Here is a 21113-nt window from a genome sequence, read left to right as displayed (position 1 = left end):
GATCAAACAGACACTTATCTCAGCACTCCTGCCTGTCCCTGGCATTTGCCAGCCCAAGGGAAGAGCCTTTTCAGGAGAGGCCAGTGCAGGACAGCGTGCTATCTGTGCTGCTATCTCTGCTGCTTTTCTGCCTTTTCTCAGTGACGTGACCAAAGCCACCCACTCGCTGCAGCTGCAGCGGGTGGAGGGGGCTTGATAGATGAAAGCTGGATCACAGGAGGAGTGTGGACCACAGGCAGCTGGGGGAGATCAGGCCATGCCTTTTTGCCACACTGGCACGTGAGATGAGCTCCCCCAGCTGCCATCTCCTTTTGGAGGGGGAGCACTTGCTGCCTTTTGTCCCTTGTGTGAGGGAAAGGGGGTAGAAGGCAGCTCGCATCACCCTGCAGCAGGGAAAAAAGAACATCTCCATCTAATCCAAGAGTTCCTGAGTGTGGTCTAGAAGTGCTGAAGAGCCCAAGCTAGAAACTTCTCCGCTTGCTCAGTTTTTCTGCCATGGTTGGAGGGAGAAGCCTGGAACCTCCCTGAAGAGTGGGTAGCTGTGGTGACCTTGTGGCTTCCCCTTCTTCCTTCATTCTGCCCTTTTTTGGGGGTAGCAAAGCAATGTTCCCACCTCAGCTGTCATACCCAGGTTAAGTGGCTGTACTTGCTTCTGTCAAGCCAGCACATGCTCCTGTGGTGTGATTCCTTATTAGACTAGACAGCCCACATCAGCTCTCCATTCTCCCTGCCTCCCTGGAGACACTGCCTCGCTCCATAGCTGTTCCTATTCTGCTTCTCTGTGGGATACAGCATATTTGCCAGCTCCCCTTCCAGCTTCCCCAGTTTTTATTGTATCACTTGAAGTAAGATGGAGGAAGGCAAGGAGCAGGAGCTGCTGGCAGCCTTGGTTTGTCTGAGGTGCTTTTTTTTCCCTCTCTCCGAAACATGAACACTTCAGGAGTCCAGCTGGGAAGGCATTTGATTCCCCAGCACTTGAAATTAGATTGTCTCAGCAAGCTAGAGCAACCTCTCATGTTGGAGGAAGTGTTCAAAACCTTGACATCTTCTCTGAGCATCTCTTCAGCGTGTTCTTGGGAGCGATCTCAGTGCCACATTTGAGCTCTGGAAGCAAGTTGTGGGATGGACAAGTGCCGGGCAGGGAGCAGGAGTTGCTAGGGAGTTAAAATTACTCTTGTGGAAGGCTTGGGTGTGTCTTTCATGTGTGTGGAAACCTCTCAGCACTTAGGTTTCAGACTGTCAGATCCAGAGAGTAGACCAGGGAAGAGCTGCTGCTATTTACCATTTCCTAAGCAGCTATTTTATTCTTTTTTTAAGCTTATGCTTTGAGGCAAAACCATGCTTGTGATGTAGGAAGGCTCTTTCCCTGTTCAGCAGCGGTGAAGGCAAAGGTCATTGCGTGTAGAGCTCAGTGCAATCCATCTGCTCCGTTCTTTAGGTGTCTTTCTCCTCCTTTTCATTGCCACTGATCCTGTTGGCCACACAGGTTGGCTACAGAATTGCTTGAGGTTTGGGCAATGTCAGAAAACTGGTTCTAGCTAGGGTTGGAGGACCAGAGGCAGGCCTGCCCATGCCTTGTGACACTTGTTCCAGCCATCTCTGCTGTCTTTCTGACTCTGGGAGGAGAAGCTTCACTCTAGAGGGTTGGGGTTTTCTGTCTTTTTCCCTCCCCATTTCATGGTCTTGTTCAGGGTCTGTTAATGTCAGCTGGTCTCCTTTTCCTTGCTGAAAAGCAGGATGAGCCTGGGTCTTTCCTTCATCCCAAGGGCCCTGCAGTTTGGTGCAGCCAGGAGTTACTGCTCCCTTGTGACTATCCCAGGCTGGAAATTGTGACGTCTGTCCTTGCCAGTGGTGCAGGACAATGGTGCTGCTAGTTGAGTTGGGATGAAAATGTGGATGTTAATGCTCAGGGTCATGATTCCACCGGATCTCCAGCTTCTTGGTCATTTTTCTCTGCTGCAGTTTTGAGGAGGGACCCTTCAAGGTGCTTGCTGCCCTTGAGTGAGTCTGATTGAGGACAGGCTGAGAGAGTTGGGGCTGTTCAGTCTGGAGAAGAGAAGGCTCCCAGGAGACTTAATTGTGGCCTTCTAGTATCTGAAGAGGGCTACAAGAAAGCTGGGGAGGAACTTTTTAGGGTGTTGGGGATAGAACTGGAGGGAACAGATCCAAGCTGGAGGAGGGGAGATTTAGATTTGACCTTAGGAAGAAGCTCTTCCCCATGAGGGTGGTGAGACACTGGCACAGGTTGCCCAGGGAGGTGGTGGAAGCCTCATCCCTGGAGGATTTTAAGGCCAGGCTGGATGTGTCCGTGAGCAACCTGCTGTAGTGTGAGGTGTCCCAGGCCATGGCAGGGGAGTTGGAACTGGCTGCTCCTTGAGGTCCCTTCCAACCCTGACAATTCTGTGATTGCCCTGATGACAACTTGGCCCATGGTCTGAGGATGCTTTCTGTTGACTTGTGCACCTTCTGAGCAAGCTGCAGGCAGAGGGCTTGGAAGGAAATTGGCAATATACTCATCTAACCCTTTTCTCTCCCAGAAGGATGAAGGAATATCTTTGGGTGGTTTTTTTTTCCCCTCCCTGAGTCATGCCTGATTTAGCTTCTCAGCAGAGTAAATTGTTTGAAGGTAGAGTACAACTTGGGCTGTAAGGTTTCCTCCCCCACCTCAGATAAGAAAGCTCATTAATACAGTAAAAAAAAAAAGAAAGAGTCTACATTGTTAGATGGAGAGCTCAAGGTCAGGCTGGTAGTAGTAACTCATATTGCTTCTTAGGTCAGCCTAAGCTTTCTCTCTCTGACAAGCCACGATGGATTGATCATGGGGGCCCTTGCATTATTTTTTTTTCCTTCTGAAATAGTCTCTGCTTCTTCTGACCCTGTTAATGATGTTTGACTGAGGTCATCCCAGCAAACCCTGAATCCTTCCCCATTGCCTTCTAGAGAGCTTGCCTTTGTGCCAAAGCATTGTGTGCCTGTTAAGAATTAGGCTTTTCTGATCTCTGCTGTAGCAAAGAAGCCTCTTCATTGGAGAGGAGAGAAATATCTTGAATGCCATCTGTCAGTTAATGCTCTCATTAACACCTGAGTGACTCCCAATGCCAAGCTGGTGTCTTTTTGCCAATACAGGACTTAAAAGGTGCCAGCCCATAAGGTGAAATATCTTCAGTCCATAAAATTAATTCCATGATAAAACATCTGTTCTATAAAGGCCTGGATTTTCTGTGGTTGTTTCTTGTAACTAGAGAGATCACAGAGGCAAAGGCAGTTCTCTCATGTGCTGTGAATTAAATGCCCAAGAAGGTTGGTTTGTTTGTTTTTTCCACTTAGTACTGAGAACCTCATAAAAGCAGCAATGCTTGTGTTGGGTGGGTGCCTGATGGAGTCCAAGTCTTTCTCAGCTTTTAAAGCCTGTAGCAGACAGAAGTATCACCTCTGTCATTTTGCTTACTGGGTAATTCTGTAAGAGGAACTATGACAGTAATTACATTGCTGTTTCTGTAGTCTTTAAGGGAAAGCCTGAGATCTTGCAGTCTCGTTTTCCACATTCTTCCCACGCACTAGGCTTGGCCAGGAGATGGATGAGCTCTGTTCTTGTTGCTAATCATAGAATTGTTAGGATTGGAAGGGACCTCAAGGATCATCCAGTTCCAAACCCCTGCCAAGGCCAGGGACACCTCACACTACAGCAGGTTGCTCACAGCCACCTCCAGCCTGGCTGCAAACACCTCCAGGGATTAGGCTTCCACCACCTCCCTGGGCAACCTGTGCCAGGCTCTCACCACCCTCATGGGGAAGAACTTCTTCCTAACATCCAATCTCAATCTACCCATTTCTACTTTTGCTCCATTCCCCCTAGTTCCTCTCATTACCTGACACCCTAAAAACTCCCTCCCCAGCTTTCTTGTAGCCCACTTGAGATATTGGAAGATCACAATTAGGTCTCCTTGGAGCCTTCTCTTCTCCAGACTGAACAGTCCCAACTCCCTCAGTCTGTCCTCATAGCAGAGCAGCTCCAGCCCTCTGCTCACCCTCATGGCCCTTCTCTGGACACCTTCCAGCACCTCCAGCACCTTCCTGTAACAGAGGCTCCAGAACTGGACACAGTCCAGTCTCTGATTTTGTCAGGGTTCTTGGTTTTAATCTCAAGCCTGGAACAACATACTCTGTAGAATTAGACATAGATCAAGCTTGCCATTTTCCCAGCAGCTGCAGCTCAGGAGCATTGCAGTAGTTACTCTTCTGTTGCATTTTGTAAATTAAATGAAACAAGAGACCTCAAACACTGTCAGCATGACAGATATTCTAGCTGGTGGGTCCAGGCAATCATGTGGCATCTGAACTTTCAGGAGGCTGAATGTCTGTGTGTCAGCAGTATCTGAGCATCCTTGAGAGATTTTGCTCTCCAGTATTTCCAACTCTTTATCCTAACGTTTCTTTTAATCCAGTTTTTACTCTCACAGGGCTGGGGGCTTGGGGAGTGTTGTGGTTGGTTGTTGTTGAGGGGAGTTGGAGGGGCAGGGTGGGGCTTGGAGAAAAATTGGCAGCGATAGACCAGCTAGAGAAGTGTGCTGGAACAGCGATTCCCCACTCCAGCCTTGGCACCCTGCCTGTGGAAAGCACAGCCCAACACACTTTGCACTTTGGCCACGGCAACCCCATGCAGAGCTACAGGCTGGGGTCAGAGTGGCTGAGAGCTGCCAAACAGAGAGGGACCTGGGGGTGATGATTGACACCCGCCTAAACATGAGCCAGCAGTGTGCCCAGGTGGCCAAGAAGGCCAAGGGCATCCTGGCCTGCATTAGGAATAGTGTGACCAGCAGGAGCAGGGAGGTCATTGTGCCCCTGGACTCTGCATTGGTTAGGCCACACCTTGAGTCCTGCGTCCAGTTCTGGGCCCCTCAGTTTAAGAAGGACATTGAGACACTTGAAGGTGTCCAGAGAAGGGCAACAAGGCTGGGGAGAGGCCTTGAGCACAGCCCTGTGAGGAGAGGCTGAGGGAGCTGGGGTTGTTTAGCCTGGAGAAGAGAAGGGTCAGAGGTGACCTCATTGCCCTCTACAACTACCTGAAAGGTGGTTGTAGACAGGAAGGGGTTGGTCTCTTCTCCCAGGCAGCCAGCACCAGAACAAGGGGACACAGTCTCAAGCTGTGCCAGGGGAGGTTTAGACTCGAGGTGAGGAAAAAGTTCTTCACTGAGCGAGTCGTTCGTCATTGGGATGTGCTGCCCAGGGAGGTGGTGGAGTCACCGTCCCTGGAGGTGTTCAAGGGGAGATTGGATGTGGCACTTGGTGCCATGGTCTAGTTGTGAGGTCTGTTGGGACAGGTTGGACTTGATGATCTTTGGAGTCTCTTCCAACCTTGGTTATACTGTGAGACTGTGATACTGTGACAGGGACTGCCTTGCTGAAGCAGGGTTTGGTTTTGCTTTTGTGGGTTTGGGGTTGGTTTTGTTTACAGTTTCCCAGCCAAGATTTTATTTGCTTTGGAGGCTTTAAAACTAGAAGTCCTCTGAGCATGAGGGTGAAAAGAAGCCCCACCCCTGTGTCTGTAGGGGCAATTCCAGCCCCAGCGCTGCTGGGTTTGCTCAGAAGGCATTTCACGTTGACTTTGCCCTACAGAGTGCCTGTGGGACTGGGGTCTTTTGAGTGCTGATGTTCCCCCCTCCAAGCATTCATACCAGAAGCTCCAACCAGATTTTTCAGTCTATCCCATCAACCCTGTGTAATTTTCACCCTGACTTCCAGAAGTCTCAAAGGAGCCCATCCAAGAAGACAGGCATGGTGGCAAGCGGTGGGATGGGAGCTTTACCCTGCCTGCTGACCAAGCTGCTTTTTCCAACAGCGGTGTGGCCACATGCATGAAAATCCTCGGTAAGGGGAAGAGTACCTCTCCTGTGAGCAGGTGAAGCTGCCACAGAGGCAGACTGGCAAGCTGGGGTGGCCAGGCAGGGGGAGGAGTCCTCAGCTCCCCTCTCCTGGAGCACAGCGATACCTCCCTCCCTCTCTGGGAGGCAGCCGGCTGGCAGATGGCCGGGCGGCAGCGCTCAGCTCTCAGGGGCTGGATCATTCCTCTGACTCTTCTGGACCCTGATGCCCATGTTGGAGAGGAGCCCCTCCTTCAGCTTGCTCCTGTCTTCTTTATGACCTGGGTTTTTTTTGCAGCTGTTACTAAAGATCATAGGCAACTTGAGATGCATCCTCGCCGGTGCTTTGGTTCATTGTCTGCCGCTATTGCTCCCCTTTGACACTGATGTGCTAGGTCAGGTCCTTCCCTGTGCTCCAGATTCCTTTTGTGTGTGCAGAGGTCCACAAAGTATGAGTCAAACTTTCAACTACAAGTGAAACTCAGCTTTGACCTCCTTTCTAATGATTAAAAAAAAAGAAAGAAAAAGGAAGTAAGCTCAGGACCTCTGCCCATGCTCCTGTGCTCTCAGAGCACAGCCTGGGACAACACAGAATCACACAACTGTCAGGGTTGGAAGGGACCTCAAGGATCAGCCAGTTCCAACCCCCTTGCCATGGGCAGGGACACCTCACACTACAGCAGGTTGCTCACAGCCACATCCAGCCTGGCTGCAAACACCTCCAGGGATGAGGCTCCCACCACCTCCCTGGGCAACCTGTGCCAGGCTCTCACCACCCTCATGGGGAACAACTTCTTCCTAACACCTAATCTGAATCTCCCCTTCTCTGTCACTCCCTGACACTGCAAGAAGTCCCTCCCCAGCTTTCTTGTAGCTCCCTTCAGACATTGGAAGGATACAAAAAGGTCTCCTGGGAGCCTTCTCCTCTCCAGACTGAACAACCCCAACTCTCTCAACCTGTTCCAGTGTCTCACCACCCTCATGGTGAAGAACCTCTTCCTAACATCAGTGATCTCTTTGCTACTTTCTTCCCACCTACAAAAAGGTTTTCAGAGTCTCTCATCTGCAGCAGAGACTGTAGGACTTTGTCACACCTGTAGATGTATCACTGTCTTATTAGTGAGCTTGAACAAAGGGTCTTGGGCAAGTTGCATGGAGGCCTTTGCACTGCTGGACCCTCTCTGTCTGATTCTTGGGCTTGAATTTTTTGGGGTAATGTCAGGCACTTAGTCTTGAGTATTTCTTTTTTTGTGCCCTGAGGACCCCCAAGGGCAGGCTGCTTCCAGGTCGCTCTGCTCCCTGCAGATTTCCTCCTCCAGATTTCCTCTTCTCCAATTTCCTTTTTTCAAGGGAATGCAATCGAGAAAAGCTAAGGTGAGGCTGAGCCTCGGTGTGGCAGACAGGCTGAAGGCCAGCACCTCCTGTTTGACTGGAGATAAAAAGCCAGCCCCCATTGGGAGGGAAAATAGCAACTGGGTAAGCTGGAGAGTGATTGGGAATGCCTTGAGACATCTGGTTTCCATCTCTGGTTCTCATTTCTGTCCTTATTCAAAGCGACAAATGCACAGTAGCTGTCTTTGGAGATTGATGGGGGTAGGAACTCAAAGCACTGCTAAAGAACAGAGCTTGTAAGCTGTGGCACACTGGGGTGGGCGGTGGAGATTTCTACTGTTAGGCACTCAGGTGAAAGTCAAACCCCAACCAAATTGGTTAAGTCAACAGGGGCAGTCCCCAGAGGAAAGGGGAGTTACACAGGCACAGATTTCAGGTGATCTGCTGGATTTGAGGGGCTTCCTGGATCAGTTTTCTTGTGAGAGCAGCCAGAATGGTAGGAAGATAACTCCTCCAGGCAGTAAAAGTGTCTATGATCCATGCCTGCCTTGGTTTTGGTAGGAGAAAAAAACACCCAGTTATTCAGAGAAATAGAAGCAGGTAAAAACCCTCTTGCTTTGTTTCTTCCTGCTATCCCATGTCACCAGCTAGTTTTTCAGGATCCTAGGGAAAAATGGGTTTTTCAATCAATTTTGTTGGAAATAGCCACAGCCTTGGTATCAGATCTGATGAAATAATCTTCTGCCTGGAGCTCTGGCAGAGCTGAGTAAGTGTACTCAGGGAGTCGAAACTTGAATGCTCGCTGAGAGCTCACAGTCATTCCTCTTCTGTGACAGATTAAGCATCCAGATACTGATGTTGCTTTCCTGCTTTCAGGAAAGGATGTTCTCACAGGGCCCACAGGATGTTAAAGGTTGGAAGGGACCTCTGGAGAGCTTCCAGTCCAACCCCATGCCAGAGCAGGACCAGAGAATCCAGCACAGGTCACACAGGAACACATCCAGACAGGGATGGAAAGGCTCCAGAGAAGGAGACTCCACAACCTCTCTGGGCAGCCTGCTCCAGGGCTCTGGAACCCTCACAGTGAAGAAGTTCCTCCTCATGTTGAGGTGGAACCTCCTGTGTTTCTATCCATTGCCCCTTGTCCTATCCCAGGGCAGAGGTGAGCAGAGGCTGTCCCTGTCCCTTCCTTCCTGACCCCCAGCCCTCAGATATTAATAAACATTTATTAAATCCCCTCTCAGTCTTCTCCAGACTAAACACCCCCAGGGCTCTCAGCCTCTCTTCATCAGGCAGTGCTGCAGTCCCTTCAGCATCCTTGTAGCCCTCCTTTGGACTCTCTCAAGTAGATCCCTGTGCCTCTCATCACTATTTCTGTTTTGAAAGACTGTCAAATCTGGGTTTCTTTCTTTGTTTCAATCTGGTGGCCTCAGTAAAAATCTATCCTTTAAGCTGTGTGGTCAAACAGCACTCTCAAAAATTCCATCAAGGTAATCTGGTGTTGCACTTTTTGCCATCTTGAAGTCCTTCATAGAATCATAGAATTGTCAGGGTTGGAAGGGACCTCAAGGATCAGCCAGTTCCCACCCCCCTGCCATGGGCAGGGACACCTCACACTACAGCAGGTTGCTCACAGCCACCTCCAGCCTGGCCTTGAAAACCTCCAGGGATGAGGCTTCCACCACCTCCCTGGGCAACCTGTGCCAGGCTCTCACCACCCTCATGGGGATAACTTCTTCCTAACATCCAATCTGAGTCTACCCACTGCTAGTTTTGCTCCATTCCCCCCAGTCCTATCCCTCCCTGACAAACTAAAAAGTCCCTCCCCAGCTTTCTTGTAGCCCTCTTTAGATAAGGGAAGGCCACAAGAAGGTCTCCTCGGAGCCTTCTCTTTAAACAGAACATCCCCAACTCCCTCAGTCTGTTCTCATAGCAGAGCAGCTCCAGCCCTCTGCTCATCCTCGTGGCCCTTCTCTGGACATGTTGCAGCATCTCCAAATCCTTCTTGTAATAGGGGCTCCAGAACTGGACACAGTGCTCTGGGTGGGATCTCAGCAGAGCTGAGCAGAGGGGGAGAATCAGCTCTCTTGACCTGCTGGCCACACTTCTCTTGCTGCAGCCCAGGCTCTGGTTGGCTTTCTGGGCTGCAAGTGCACACTTCCTTGCTGGAAGTTCCCTTGGGTCTTGAGGTGTATGAGGAAGACACTGCTGGAATGCATAGCTTCTTCAGGCAGGTGCACCCTGTGCTGAATGTTTCATTTTGAAAGAGGGTACTTGCTGCAGTTTTTACCCTAAAGTTAGTACCTGAGGCAGCACAGAAATCATGTCATAAAAGTCAGTCCTCCTTTGTTGACTGAACTTTGTCACTGCAGTGGATCCTTTCAAGTTGCATTTGTTTGGTTGGTGATGTTAATGGACCAAAAACAATGGCACTTGGAAAGACCTTGCATGGGTCATGCAGGAGAGCAAACTCCAGGCTGCTGAAGGCAGCACTGCACCCAGGTACGTTCAGCACCTCTTGTTAGACATAACCAGGGGGCTTCTAACACTCATCTGGTGAGAGGAGGTCTCTCTGAGAGGTCAGCTTGTATTTGACGTCAGAAAGAAGCAGACTGCTGGGGAATGGTCTGCAGGGTGGTGGTGTCAACATTTTTCCCCTTGGGGAGGAAGGGGAACGCTGCCAGGTGGACGTGGCTTGAGGAATCCTGTGGCATCTGTTCCTTGGTGCTTGCCGCCGCTGTCCAGTCATGGTCCTTGCAGAAGACATCCAGTCTCTGAGCTCCCTGTCTAAGAGCTGACTTCTTGGTGGCTTTCAACAATCTTTCTTCAGCTGGATTGCACTTCTCTATCTCTTTGTGACAGAATAATAGCCTTTGTAGTCGTTAGCAATTTCTCAGGCAAATGCAGCTCTGTGGTGCTGGCATGGTTCCATTAATCATATAGAGTCATCCATTGGTGCCAAAAACCTATCAAGTTGAGCTGCCTTTTTGAGAGCTGGTGGGAATGTGTACCCAGTGGTGTTCTTGCTGGCATATGGACTTCCCTTGTGTGCAAAAATGACTGGGGCATGGTGGGGGGGGGTCCCTTTTCTGTGCTCAGGGATAGCTCAAAACAGGCTGAGATAGTGTGGCAACTCTCAGGACAGACCTTAAGAAATTTAGAGACCACCTCATGTGGTATCTTCAGCCCTTTTTTATTCCCTCTCTTAAATTCTCAGCAGTGAGAGTAAGGACTTAAGACTCATTAAAATATAGGCAGGAGTTCTTTTAGCCTTAAGCTCCATCAGCAGACTAATGTGTGTCATATGGAGACATTTCCCCTCAACACCAGACGAGGGCAAGGAATGTGTTTCCTTGAGTTCTGTGGTTAACTGCTGGGAGCAAAAGAGGGACTTGATGTGACCTAGCTAGGAAATGAGAAAGATCATTTTAGTAGCAGTGGTGAAGAGTCTGAGTGTTTGGTTTGATCATCTGGAAGACTTGGAGAGGTGAGAATCCCCTGGGCTGAACCCTGTTTGGGAGCTGTGCTTATGTTGGGAATGAGCTTTATTGTGTGTGCCCAGGTCCAAGCCATATCCGCTAGCCAAGCTGTGCAGGCGTCGTGCCAGAGCCACTGGGGAACGGGCAGAAAGTGTCAACACCTTTGGGGATGGCTGGAGGGAGAGGAGAACAGGGACAATAACAGGTGCATGGGAAGCATACAGCAGCCAAGTAGGGAGGAGACAGCAGGCTATGGGAAGTTTCAAGGCACTGAACCGGTGCATGGAAAACCACTTAAGAGGCAGAGAGAGGAGCAGGTCCTGGCAACAGCAGGTGTGAGGAGCAAATGGGAAGCTGAAGAATGCATGAAATGGAGAGAGGAGGAAAAGGACCAGACTCTTTGGCCTCCATATTTTAATTAAGGGTCAATGTTGGTGCTAGCCCAAGGCACTGCCTGTTGGGATAGGAAGGGGATGAGGCATCCTATTTAGCTTGTTCTTCCAACTTGGGAAGAAATAACAGTAATGCAGAGTCCTACACGTTCTGTGTGTGTGATGTGAGATCCTGTGGTGGCGAAATGAGATTGCTGTGTTTTGAGAAGCTGAGTTATAAGGCAGCTGATGAGTTGGTGGGGAGAGAGTGTGTTTACAAAGGCCTGCAGTGACAGGAGGAGGGGCAATGGCTTTAAGCTGGAGAAAAGCAGATAGAGATTAGATATTAGGAACAAGTTCTTTACTGTGAGGATGGTAGAACACTGGCACAGGTTGCCCAGGGAGGTGGTTGAGGCTCCTTCCCTGGAGGTATTCAAGGTGAAGCTTGACAAGGGCCAGGGCAACCTGATCTAGCTGGGGATGTCCCTGCTGACTGAAGGGGGGGGTTAGACTGGATGACCTCTGGAGGTCCTTTCCAGCCATCCTATGATTGTATAGAGCTGCACCTGACCATTCTATGACTGTATAGAGCTGGACCTAACCATTCTATGATTGTATGGAGCTGCACAGTGCTGGGCCCCATGCTCTTTAACATCTTTATTGATGATCTGGATGAGGGCACTGACTCCATCAGCAGTAAATTTGTGGATGACACCAAGCTGGGGGCAGGAGTTGATCTGCTGGAGGGCAGAGAGGCTCTGCAGAGGGACCTCGACAGGCTGGACAGATGGGCAGAGTCCAACGGCATGAGATTGAACACATCCAGGTGCCAGGTTCTGCACATTGGCCACAGCAACCCCAGGCAGTGCTGCAGGCTGGGGTCAGAGTGGCTGGAGAGCAGCCAGGCAGAGAGGGACCTGGGGGTGCTGGTTGATGGTAGACTGAACATGAGCCTGCAGTGTGGCCAGGCAGCCAAGAGGGCCAATGGCATCCTGGCCTGCATCAGGAACAGTGTGGCCAGCAGGAGCAGGGAGGCGATTCTCCCCCTGTACTCAGCACTGGTTAGGCCACACCTTGAGTCCTGTGTCCAGTTCTGGGCCCCTCAGTTTAGGAAGGAGGTTGACTTGCTGGAGTGTGTCCAGAGAAGGGCAACAAAGTTGGTGAGGGGTTTGGAACACAGCCCTGTGAGGAGAGGCTGAGGCAGCTGGGGTTGCTTAGCCTGGAGAAGAGGAGACTCAGAGGTGACCTTATTGCTCTCTACAGCTCCCTGAAGGGAGGTTGTAGACAGGCAGAGGTTGGTCTCTTCTCCCAGGCAACCAGCACCAGAACAAGAGGATGCAATCTCAAGCTGCGCCAGGGGAGGTTTAGGCTGGATGTTAGGAAGAAGTTCTACACAGAGAGAGAGATTGCCCATTGGAATGGGCTGCCTGGGGAGGTGGTGGAGTGACCATCCCTGGAGGTGTTCAGGAGGAGACTTTGATGGGGTGCTTGGTGCCATGGGTTAGTTGATTAGGTGGGTTGGATTAGCTGATAGGTTGGACACGATGATCTTGAAGGTCTCTTCCAACCTGGTCTGGTCTATTCTATTCTATTCTATTCTATGACTGTATAGAGCTGCACCTAACCATTCTATGATTGTATAAGCTGCACCTAATCATAGCTATTGTGGGGCACAGTTTTCCTTCAGGCATCATCAGCTGTCTGTGTTGTGATGGTTTCAGTTGCTTTGTTCCATCAGGTGTTTCTGGCATGGCAAGTTACACTGAGTGTGTGGGGGCTTTGTTTCCTTGCTTAGGTCCCAGACATTTCACAGCTACCTGGAGGACATCATCAACTACCGCTGGGAGCTGGAAGAAGGGAAACCCAACCCCCTGCGGGAGTCCACCTTCCAGGAGCTGCCCCTGCGTACCCGCGTGGAGATCCTGCACCGACTCTGTGACTACCGCCTCGACGCAGATGACGTCTTCGACCTCCTTAAGGTGCTTTGGGCAGCAGGAAAGGGACAAAGAGTGGAGCTGGGCCAGATCAGTGAACCTTCCTAGGCAGAAAAGAGTTGATGGTATTAAGTGCCTGTGCTAGATTCAATGGTCCTGCTCTGGCAGGGGGCTTGGACTCGATTCAGAGGTCCCTTCCAACCCCTAACATCCTGTCAGCCTGTGAAGTGTATATTAATGCCAGGTAATCAGTCATGGTGCAATGGGACAGCAGTTGCCCATCCCCTCCTCTGTCTTGCAAAGGACCCAAGGCAAAAGCTCAGGACTGCTCTTGGGGCCCATGCCCTGCACAGATGTATTCACAACACGGCAGTTGCTAAGTAAATTGGCTTTGTTGGCTACTCTTCCTATCAAGAGTGTATCTGGAGATGCTCCAATGGTAATGGCAGGGCTCTGAGACTGCCTTGCTGAGGGATGGTGTGAGATGAAAGGATGGGGCTGAAGTGTACTGGGGGAGCTGGGGGAAGGGTGGAGGGGCGGGGGAGGAGGGGGGGAGGTTCTCAGGGCTGTGCATGACTGTCGCCAGCACTAATTAGACCTTCCCTGTCAGGAGCACCAGAGATGAAATGTTAAAACGAGAGAGGCCATTCAAATTAGAGATGCCAATCTAAACCCCTCCCCGGACAGTGTGGTCGTGGCTTTCCCACTGGAGGAGCATTTTCCCAGCTTGGCCTAGGGGAGCAGCTGTGCTGCCGCTGTGGCATGGTGGGAGGGGAAGAGGGAGGGAGGTGTTTGCAGAGGGGGTGTCATCATGTTTTGTGTTACAATGTGGCTGCTCTTCACTTGTCACTGTCTGGCGGGGGACTCCTGGTGGGCGTAGGGCTTGGACGCCGACAGCCTGCGCGTGGAGCCGCTGGGCGAGGACAGCAGCGGCGCCCTGTACTGGTACTTCTATGGCACCAGGATGTACAAGGAGGACCCTGTGCAGGGCAAGAGCAACGGCGAGCTGGCTCCAGACAGGTAACAGCCTCCCCCACGTCTCCCCTGTGTCTGGGTGCAGGGGGTGAGGGGGGCTGGCACGGCCTGTGCGACTGGAGGGGACTCCGCCTGACTGCTGTTGTGTCGGAGGGTGGTGGGGGGCAGCCTGTGGCAGCGCAGGGAGGGCCTGGGAGAGAGCCGGGACAGCGAGGGGCAAGGCTGGAGTTGCCAAGCAGACTGTGAGCTGCCCCGCGCGGTGCATTGTGTCAGGGGCAGCCCGCAGCCTTTGTGGCACCAGCAGAGCCTGCTGTGGCAGCCATGCGGCTTGCTCCACCGCATTCCTCCCCGTCTGCCCCGCACGGCTCCCAGAGCAGGCTCCCAGCCAGTGGGAATCCCTCTGCCCCTCCCTGTCTCATTGCTGCTCTGATTTAATCCCTCCTTTGGTTGGGCTCCTAGCAGCTGTTCCGATTTCCCTGCCCTTCTCCCATCCTGCCAGCTGCACTTCCCTTGCACAGCAGACACTTGAGGATGGTTTTGCCATTTTCAGGGGCTGTGGGGGGCAAGCAAACACCCCAAGCGCTCCTGGGAAGACGGGCAAGAGACGAGGGCGACCCCCAAAGCGGAAAAAACTACTGGAGGAGAATCTGCTAAGGTATGGAAAGGTCATTCCTGCAATAGATGTGAAACGCACACCTTCCCAGAGGGAAATACAAGGTACTTCTGGGGATCCCCCAGTAATTACATATACACCATGCAGCCGTATTTTCAATGCATCTCTGAAGTGAAGCAAGCTCACACTTGATGGATGCTTTGATTACTCTCCAAAGAAACTTCTGGCTGAGCTGGAAGCCAGGTTTGGTGACACACTGGGTATTGCTCTTCCAGCCACCTCACTTTGGATGCAGTTCCCCTCTGCAGTACTAAAGGATATGCTCCTGATAAAGAATGCTTTCACCGCTGTAGTACTTGAAGCCAAAAATCCTGGCCACTTGAATCAGTATGGATTTTGGGATGCTTCCCATAAGATCTGAAGTTTGGTCCTTGCCAAACTCCAGCCAGTACCATTCATTTTTGACATTCTCTGAAGCTACCATAAACCCATATGTGAAAAATGGGTATGTTGAGCCTGTGGGGCTGGACTGGATGATCTTTCGAGGTCCCTTCCAGCCGTGAACATTCTGTAATTCTCTGTTGTGCATGAGCCAGCAGTGAGCACTTGCAGCCCAGAGAGCCAGCCAGAGCCTGGGCTGCAGCAAGGGAAGTGTGGCCAGCAGGTCAAGGGAGCTGATTCTCTGCTCCACTCTGGTGAGACCACACCTGGAGCACTGTGTCCAGTTCTGGAGCCTCTATTACAAGAAGGATCTGGAGGTGCTGGAACATGTCCAGAGAAGGGCCACGAGGATGAGCAGAGGGCTGGAGCTGCTCTGCTATGGAGACAGACTGAGAGAGTTGGGGTTGTTCAGTCTGGAGAAGATAAGGCTCTGAGGAGACCTAATTGTGGCCTTCCAGTATCTGAAGTGGGCTACAAAAAAGCTGGGGAGGGACTTTTTAGGGAGACAGGGAGTGATAGGACTGGAGGGAATGGATCCAAGCTGGAGGAGGGGAGATTTAGATTAGACATAAGGAAGAAGTTGTTCCCCATGAGGGTGGTGAGAGCCTGGCACAGGTTGCCCAGGGAGGTGGTGGAAGCCTCATCCCTGGGGGATTTTAAACACAGGCTGGACGTGGCTGTGAGCAACCTGCTGTAGTGTGAGGTGTCCCTGGCCATGGCAGAGGGGTTGGATATGGATGATCCATGGGGTCCCTTCCAACCCTAGCTGTTCTATGATTCTCTCTTTTGAGGTCCCTTCCAGCCCCTAACATTGTGTGAACATTCTGTGGTTCTGTGTCCTGCATGGTGGTTTTTCCCATGGTTTTGCTGTGCATTGATGAATTCCTACATCACCCATTCTTTTTCCCCAGAAATGACTTCATTTCAGTGGTGTGAAGTAACATATTTAGTGTTTCACTCCTTTTTTTGTTTTTGGCAGGGAGAAGGCAGAAGAGAACTTGCTAATCCGCGAGACTCAGATAAGAAACGGTAAAGAGCTCTTGTGAGGTCAGGGTTGATGTGATCAGTTAACCTGGCTTTGAACTTATCAAAGCCTGCAGAGAAGTCTTTCTCAGGAAAGGGAGAGTCTTCCTGCTGGTGGTTGGGGCTGAGTTTGGAAGGGTGGGTTGGTGTTCCAGGTTGCCTTTCAGCAGGGAGGCTGGGCACCTGTGGGCTTCCTAGCTCTTTGAGGATTAGTTTGGTATGAAGAAACCTAACAATCGTTCTTGTGGGCCCAACTGCTCACTGAAGTTCCTCCAGGAATGCAGTGACCAGCAGTTCATGTTTGCAGGGAGTGTGTTTTTTCCAACTGGGGTCAGTGATGCCAAGACAGGGAAGGAAGAACCTTTTTGATTCTCCTCATCTCTGCTTGCTGGTGGCCACTGGACTGATGAGATCAGTAAATGAGGTGTGGGGGATACCCACCTAAGGATTTACAAGCCAAGCAGACAAAGCAAGTTGGCAGCATAATGTGAAAGTGAGTTCAAGGGGGCTGGGACTCATCTGTTATGCATGTGAATCCATTGGCTTCCACATAACTCAGGGGCTCAGCCTGCCCATTTGCCTCCAATAAAAGGCAAGGGTGGCATTGTCTTTCCCAGGCCTCCTTCCCTTTGCCCTTTGTCTTCATATTTCATGTGAGGTGCTGGAGTTTTCATCAAATCATTGTCTTCCAGCAAACTGTGCCCCTCCAGCTGCAGAGCAATCTCCTGGTGGCACAGAGCAGTGCCTTGTTGAGAGCTGCTATTGAAATGAGTCACCCACGAGCAGGTGGCAAGGAAAGGCAACAAGCGTGCAGGCACTGGGGGCAGTGTGCAGGTGGGCAGAGGAGGGCAACAGAAACCAGCACATTGTTGGTCTTTCCCTATCTCAGTTACTAGTCCCCAGTGCATTAACTTGAGCTGAAGCTGAGGCTGGGTTAAGTTGTAGGCTGGCCTGTGACCTGGAGCTAACAGATGCTCACTCAGTGCCACTACTGCAGCACAGAGGTTTCCAACGGAGGACAGGTGGCTGGAAGGAGGCTGCAGCTTTCCAGTGTTCTGGGGTAACCTGATAGCTTGTGTGCCAGAGCCGCTGGCAGCTCAGATCCACAAAAGGCACAGGGTCAAGTTCTGAGAGAAAGGGGCTCTGCCTTGGTCTGCTTTTATATTTTTCATAGTTCATTTGCTCGAAAAACACGGTGAGAAGCTGCATGGCACCTGCCAGTGGGGGTGGTGACTGTTGTTTTCTCTCCAGTAGCCAGTTGTTAGCTCTGCAAAAGTCTAGAGTGAGCTGAGATCCCCTCAGACTGAAGAGCTTTGAACCAACATCTTCCCCCTCTCCCAAAATGAGCCTCAACCCTTTTTGCTTAGGGAGGATCTCGGGGCAGAAGCATCCAAGTCACAACCCATGGAGCTTCTCTGCTCTGTGTAAACATTTGCAGAGCAGGAGCTACATTCCTCATCTCAACCACCACACCAGAACCCTTCCTTTGCAACTGAAGCTGAAATGTTGCACACAAGACTTAACATCTCAGAGTATCTTGGTACTTGGGCCACACTTCAGAGCAGTGGCTTACCTTGCTTTAGATCCCACTCTGGATCAAGCAGGGATAGGATGTGAACTTTTGGAACTTCCCCTTCATCTGGCGGCCTGATGAAGCCCATCCTTCACTTCCTCTTCTGTTAAGTGCCTGCAAACAAAATGTTTCACTGGGGGGAGAATGGGACACCTCATTCATGACAGCAAAGGTTTGCAGCGCTAAAAAAATAGAGAGAGAAGGGCTGGAGCTGCTCTGCTGTGAGGACAGACTGGGAAAGTTGGGGCTGTTCAGTCTGGAGAAGAGAAAGCTCCAAGGAGACCTTCTTGGGGCCTTCCAGTATCTGAAGGGGGCTACAAGAAAGCTGGGGAGGGACTTTCTAGGGTGTCAGGGAGGGATAGGACTGGGGGGAATGGAAAAAAACCTAGGAATGGCTATATTCAGATTGGATGTTAGGAAGAAGTTCTTCCCACGAGGGTGGTGAGAGCCTGGCACAGGCTGCCCAGGGAGGTGGTGGAAGCCTCATGCCTGGAGGTGTTTGCAGCCAGGCTGGATGTGGCTGTGAGCAACCTGCTGTAGTGTGAGGTGTCCCTGGCCATGGCAGGGGGGTTGGAACTGGCTGCTCCTTGAGGTCCCTTCCAACCCTGACAATTCTGTGATTCTATGATTTCAAGTAACATTAAGTTTTTATGTCTTTATTCAGATATTTACATTACCCATGGCCTGCTCTGGCTGACAGCCATCTATTACAAGAAAAGTAGTGAAATCCTTTTTCTCTGGTCCATCATAACTGACAGGGAGGCTTGCCACAAGGATGTCACACTGCTCATGTGTTGCAAAGTGCCACCATTATTTCTTCTGTGTATTTCCTCTGTGTCTTGGCATCACTTTCTCCGTGTCACTAGGGGAGGCAGCAGTGCTTCTGGTGGATGAAGAGAGCTTTGGGTCCATAGCAAAGAGCGAGTTTCCTGTAACGGTGGCCATTGGCAGTATCTTCTGCTCTTCCTGAGCTCTGAACAGAGGAGAAGAGCAAGGATAAAGAAAAGTTGTTCGTCAGAAATGCTGTGGAGATAACATTCTTTCATGTTGTTGAAGGGTCCCAAGGGCCTGGCCGTGGGACATGGTGGCTGCTGTGTCAGACGGAAGAGGAGTGGAGGCAGGTCACAGAGAGCTTCAGAGAGAGGACTTCCCTTCGAGAGCGGCAGCTCTACAAACTCCTGAGTGAAGACTTCCTGCCGGAGATCTGCAACATGATTGCACAGAAGGTGAGGAGACATGACATCCTGTTTACTTCTCCTTGACTGCTTCCAAGAGCATGGACGTTTGCTCATTGAAGGAGATCTAAATCCGAGCAGCCTGTCAACCTCTCCTGCCGCCCTGCACCTCCAGCCTGCGAGTGTGGATGCAGGGGTTGCTTAGGCTGTGCTGGGGAGCAAGGCTCTGCGCCATGGAGTGGCAGGGCTGGAATCAATGCTTAAGGATCTGGTTGACGATTGCATGGCAGCGTAGGTAGGATGGCTGAAGGAGTTATGTGTTCAGCCCTGTTGTGTGTCCCTTTTTTGCTAGCAGGGAGTCTCTTGTCTGCTTCTGAACTGCTGCAATTTACAGCCTAGCTTTTCTATTCAGACTGCCTGCGATTCCACTTTTACTGCCGTCTCTCAGCTGGCCCTGCTGAAGGAGCAATGACTTCTTTAGATGTCCTAGCCTAGTCAGCTCGAGCCCTGGAACTCCGAAGAGTGTTGTCTGTCAACTTGAATGTTCTCAGGTGGGACAGATTTGGACAGGATCCTTTGGCTTTGTAAAACGGTGCTTCAGTCAGCGTGATGCTCTTGGATTGAGTTCTGTTTGCTTATCTGCTTCCCTCGTAAAGCTAATAGGGATTTCATGGTCGCTTCTAGCCCCCCAGAGTTTCTCCTGCCGGTATCATCGATGTGCCCTAATTTCCTCCACTCTCTCTTTCCTTCCCTCAATTCTCAACCCTGTTTCAGGAGAAGCGTCTGCAGCGGACAGAGTTTTCTCCCAGGTGGATGTCTGACCATCAGCCCATCAAAGCAATCAAGCAGGAGGTGAGGGGGGGTGCGAGGGGGAGGACGATGGAGGGAGGCAGATGCCTCCTGGGGGAAAAAAAATCAACCGCAGCATCGCTATTCAGTGGGAAGGAGTCGTTTGAAAGTGCTTGTGCTGAAAGAGAGATGGGTGGTAATGCCCGTCAAAGGCGGGCTGACACTCGGCCTTTCTGTGGCCAGCAGGGAGGTGCTGCCCTCTGGATGGAAGAGGCAACCGCCGGCCTCTGCTGCAGGCTTCGCTGCAGCTGCGTATGGAAATCTGCGCTCAGCCTGGGGAATTCCACTTCAATGAAAGTGCTGGCACATTCGAGGCAGTTCAAAGAAAAGTTGAAGAAGGATGAGAGGGCTGGGAGAACCGGCTTACAAAGGGAAAGGACAGAAATCCAGCCAAGGGGAAAAACGTGAGGCTGCAAACACATGAGGTTGCGGAGAGCGCGGAGGGAGAGGAGAATGACTGATGCAGAACAGAGCTGGGCTAGGAGACGGTCAGCTGGAAATGGAAGTCACCATTTAGGCTGCTTAAAGGAACGCTTGTCAAACTCCAGCCTTGATGGCTGAAAGGGCTCTTGCCGTGCCTCCGAGCCCTCATCTCCTCCTCCACCCCCGAGTGTGACGGCGCTGCCGCTCGCGGGGCTGTGCGGTGAACCAGACCCCAGGAGATGACTGGAGTTAAATATAACCTTTTCTTTGGTCCGAGTTATTTTTAACCTGGATCAGCTTTCCAGTCCAGTTCACCACACAGCCCCCAACAGTCACGGTGGCACAGCCCGGGGGCATGGTACGGTGGAGATGGGGAGGTCTTTTAACTGGCAACTGCTACTCAAAACAATCGGTCAGGCAAGGCAGGATTAGCTTTGGAGGGGAAAATTGACTTGATTCTATCAGGCTGTGGCATAACCTCTCACTAAATGTGATGAAAATGTAGTTACCTGGTGTTTTGTCAAACCCTGGGAAATGGAACGGCAGGGAGTGAGTATTCTGCGTGAGTCAGGGACAGGGTTTCCCGTGAAACAAAGGAGAAAGTACAGCTCTCTGCAATAAATATAATCACTTAGAATAGATAAATAAAAGGAAGGAAGAATCTCTCATCATGCTACAGATAAAAGCCTGCCAAGAGGAAAATAAGAGCCCAGTGATGGTCAGTTTGGGGCCAGAACTGCTGTCTGCAAATCCCACTACGCAGGAAGCGCAGGGACACGTGTTTGTTTGCAGGCAGCAGAAATCCCCGAGGAGGGGGGGAGTGGGAAACACATGGAGCCTGAATGATGCTAATCAGTACCGCAGGTGCTTCAGGTCTGCGGTGGCAGAGGGCTGTTAATTGCTGCCTGTGGGCCAGTGAAACGTTTCCAGCGAGTGGGGGGCCCTCCTGGCACCCGCTGTGCCAGGGCATGGGGAGCCAGCCAGCGAGAGGATGGCGCCACTCCTGCCGGCTCCCCAGCAGGACGCGGCAGCCATCCCTGCCACGGGGGAGCCAGGGAAGATGC

At 51.3% G+C, this 21113-nt stretch overlaps 1 protein-coding gene across 1 annotated transcript in view; it reads left to right on the top strand.

Annotated features, from left to right (window-relative positions):
• Nucleotides 1-21113, top strand: part of LOC104304692 (chromatin remodeling regulator CECR2) — a 133068-nt gene that overhangs the window by 89616 nt on the left and 22339 nt on the right. Inside the window, exons 3-8 of the mRNA XM_054167951.1 lie at nucleotides 12839-13022; nucleotides 13858-13997; nucleotides 14503-14607; nucleotides 15986-16035; nucleotides 18659-18828; nucleotides 19552-19629. Of these exons, the coding sequence (XP_054023926.1) occupies nucleotides 12839-13022; nucleotides 13858-13997; nucleotides 14503-14607; nucleotides 15986-16035; nucleotides 18659-18828; nucleotides 19552-19629 (727 nt within the window). The remainder of the gene's footprint in view (nucleotides 1-12838; nucleotides 13023-13857; nucleotides 13998-14502; nucleotides 14608-15985; nucleotides 16036-18658; nucleotides 18829-19551; nucleotides 19630-21113) is intronic.

The sequence above is a fragment of the Dryobates pubescens genome, chromosome 15 (assembly GCF_014839835.1).
Source record: "Dryobates pubescens isolate bDryPub1 chromosome 15, bDryPub1.pri, whole genome shotgun sequence".
Lineage (NCBI taxonomy): Eukaryota > Metazoa > Chordata > Aves > Piciformes > Picidae > Dryobates > Dryobates pubescens.
This window is presented reverse-complemented; position numbering and strand designations above follow the sequence as displayed.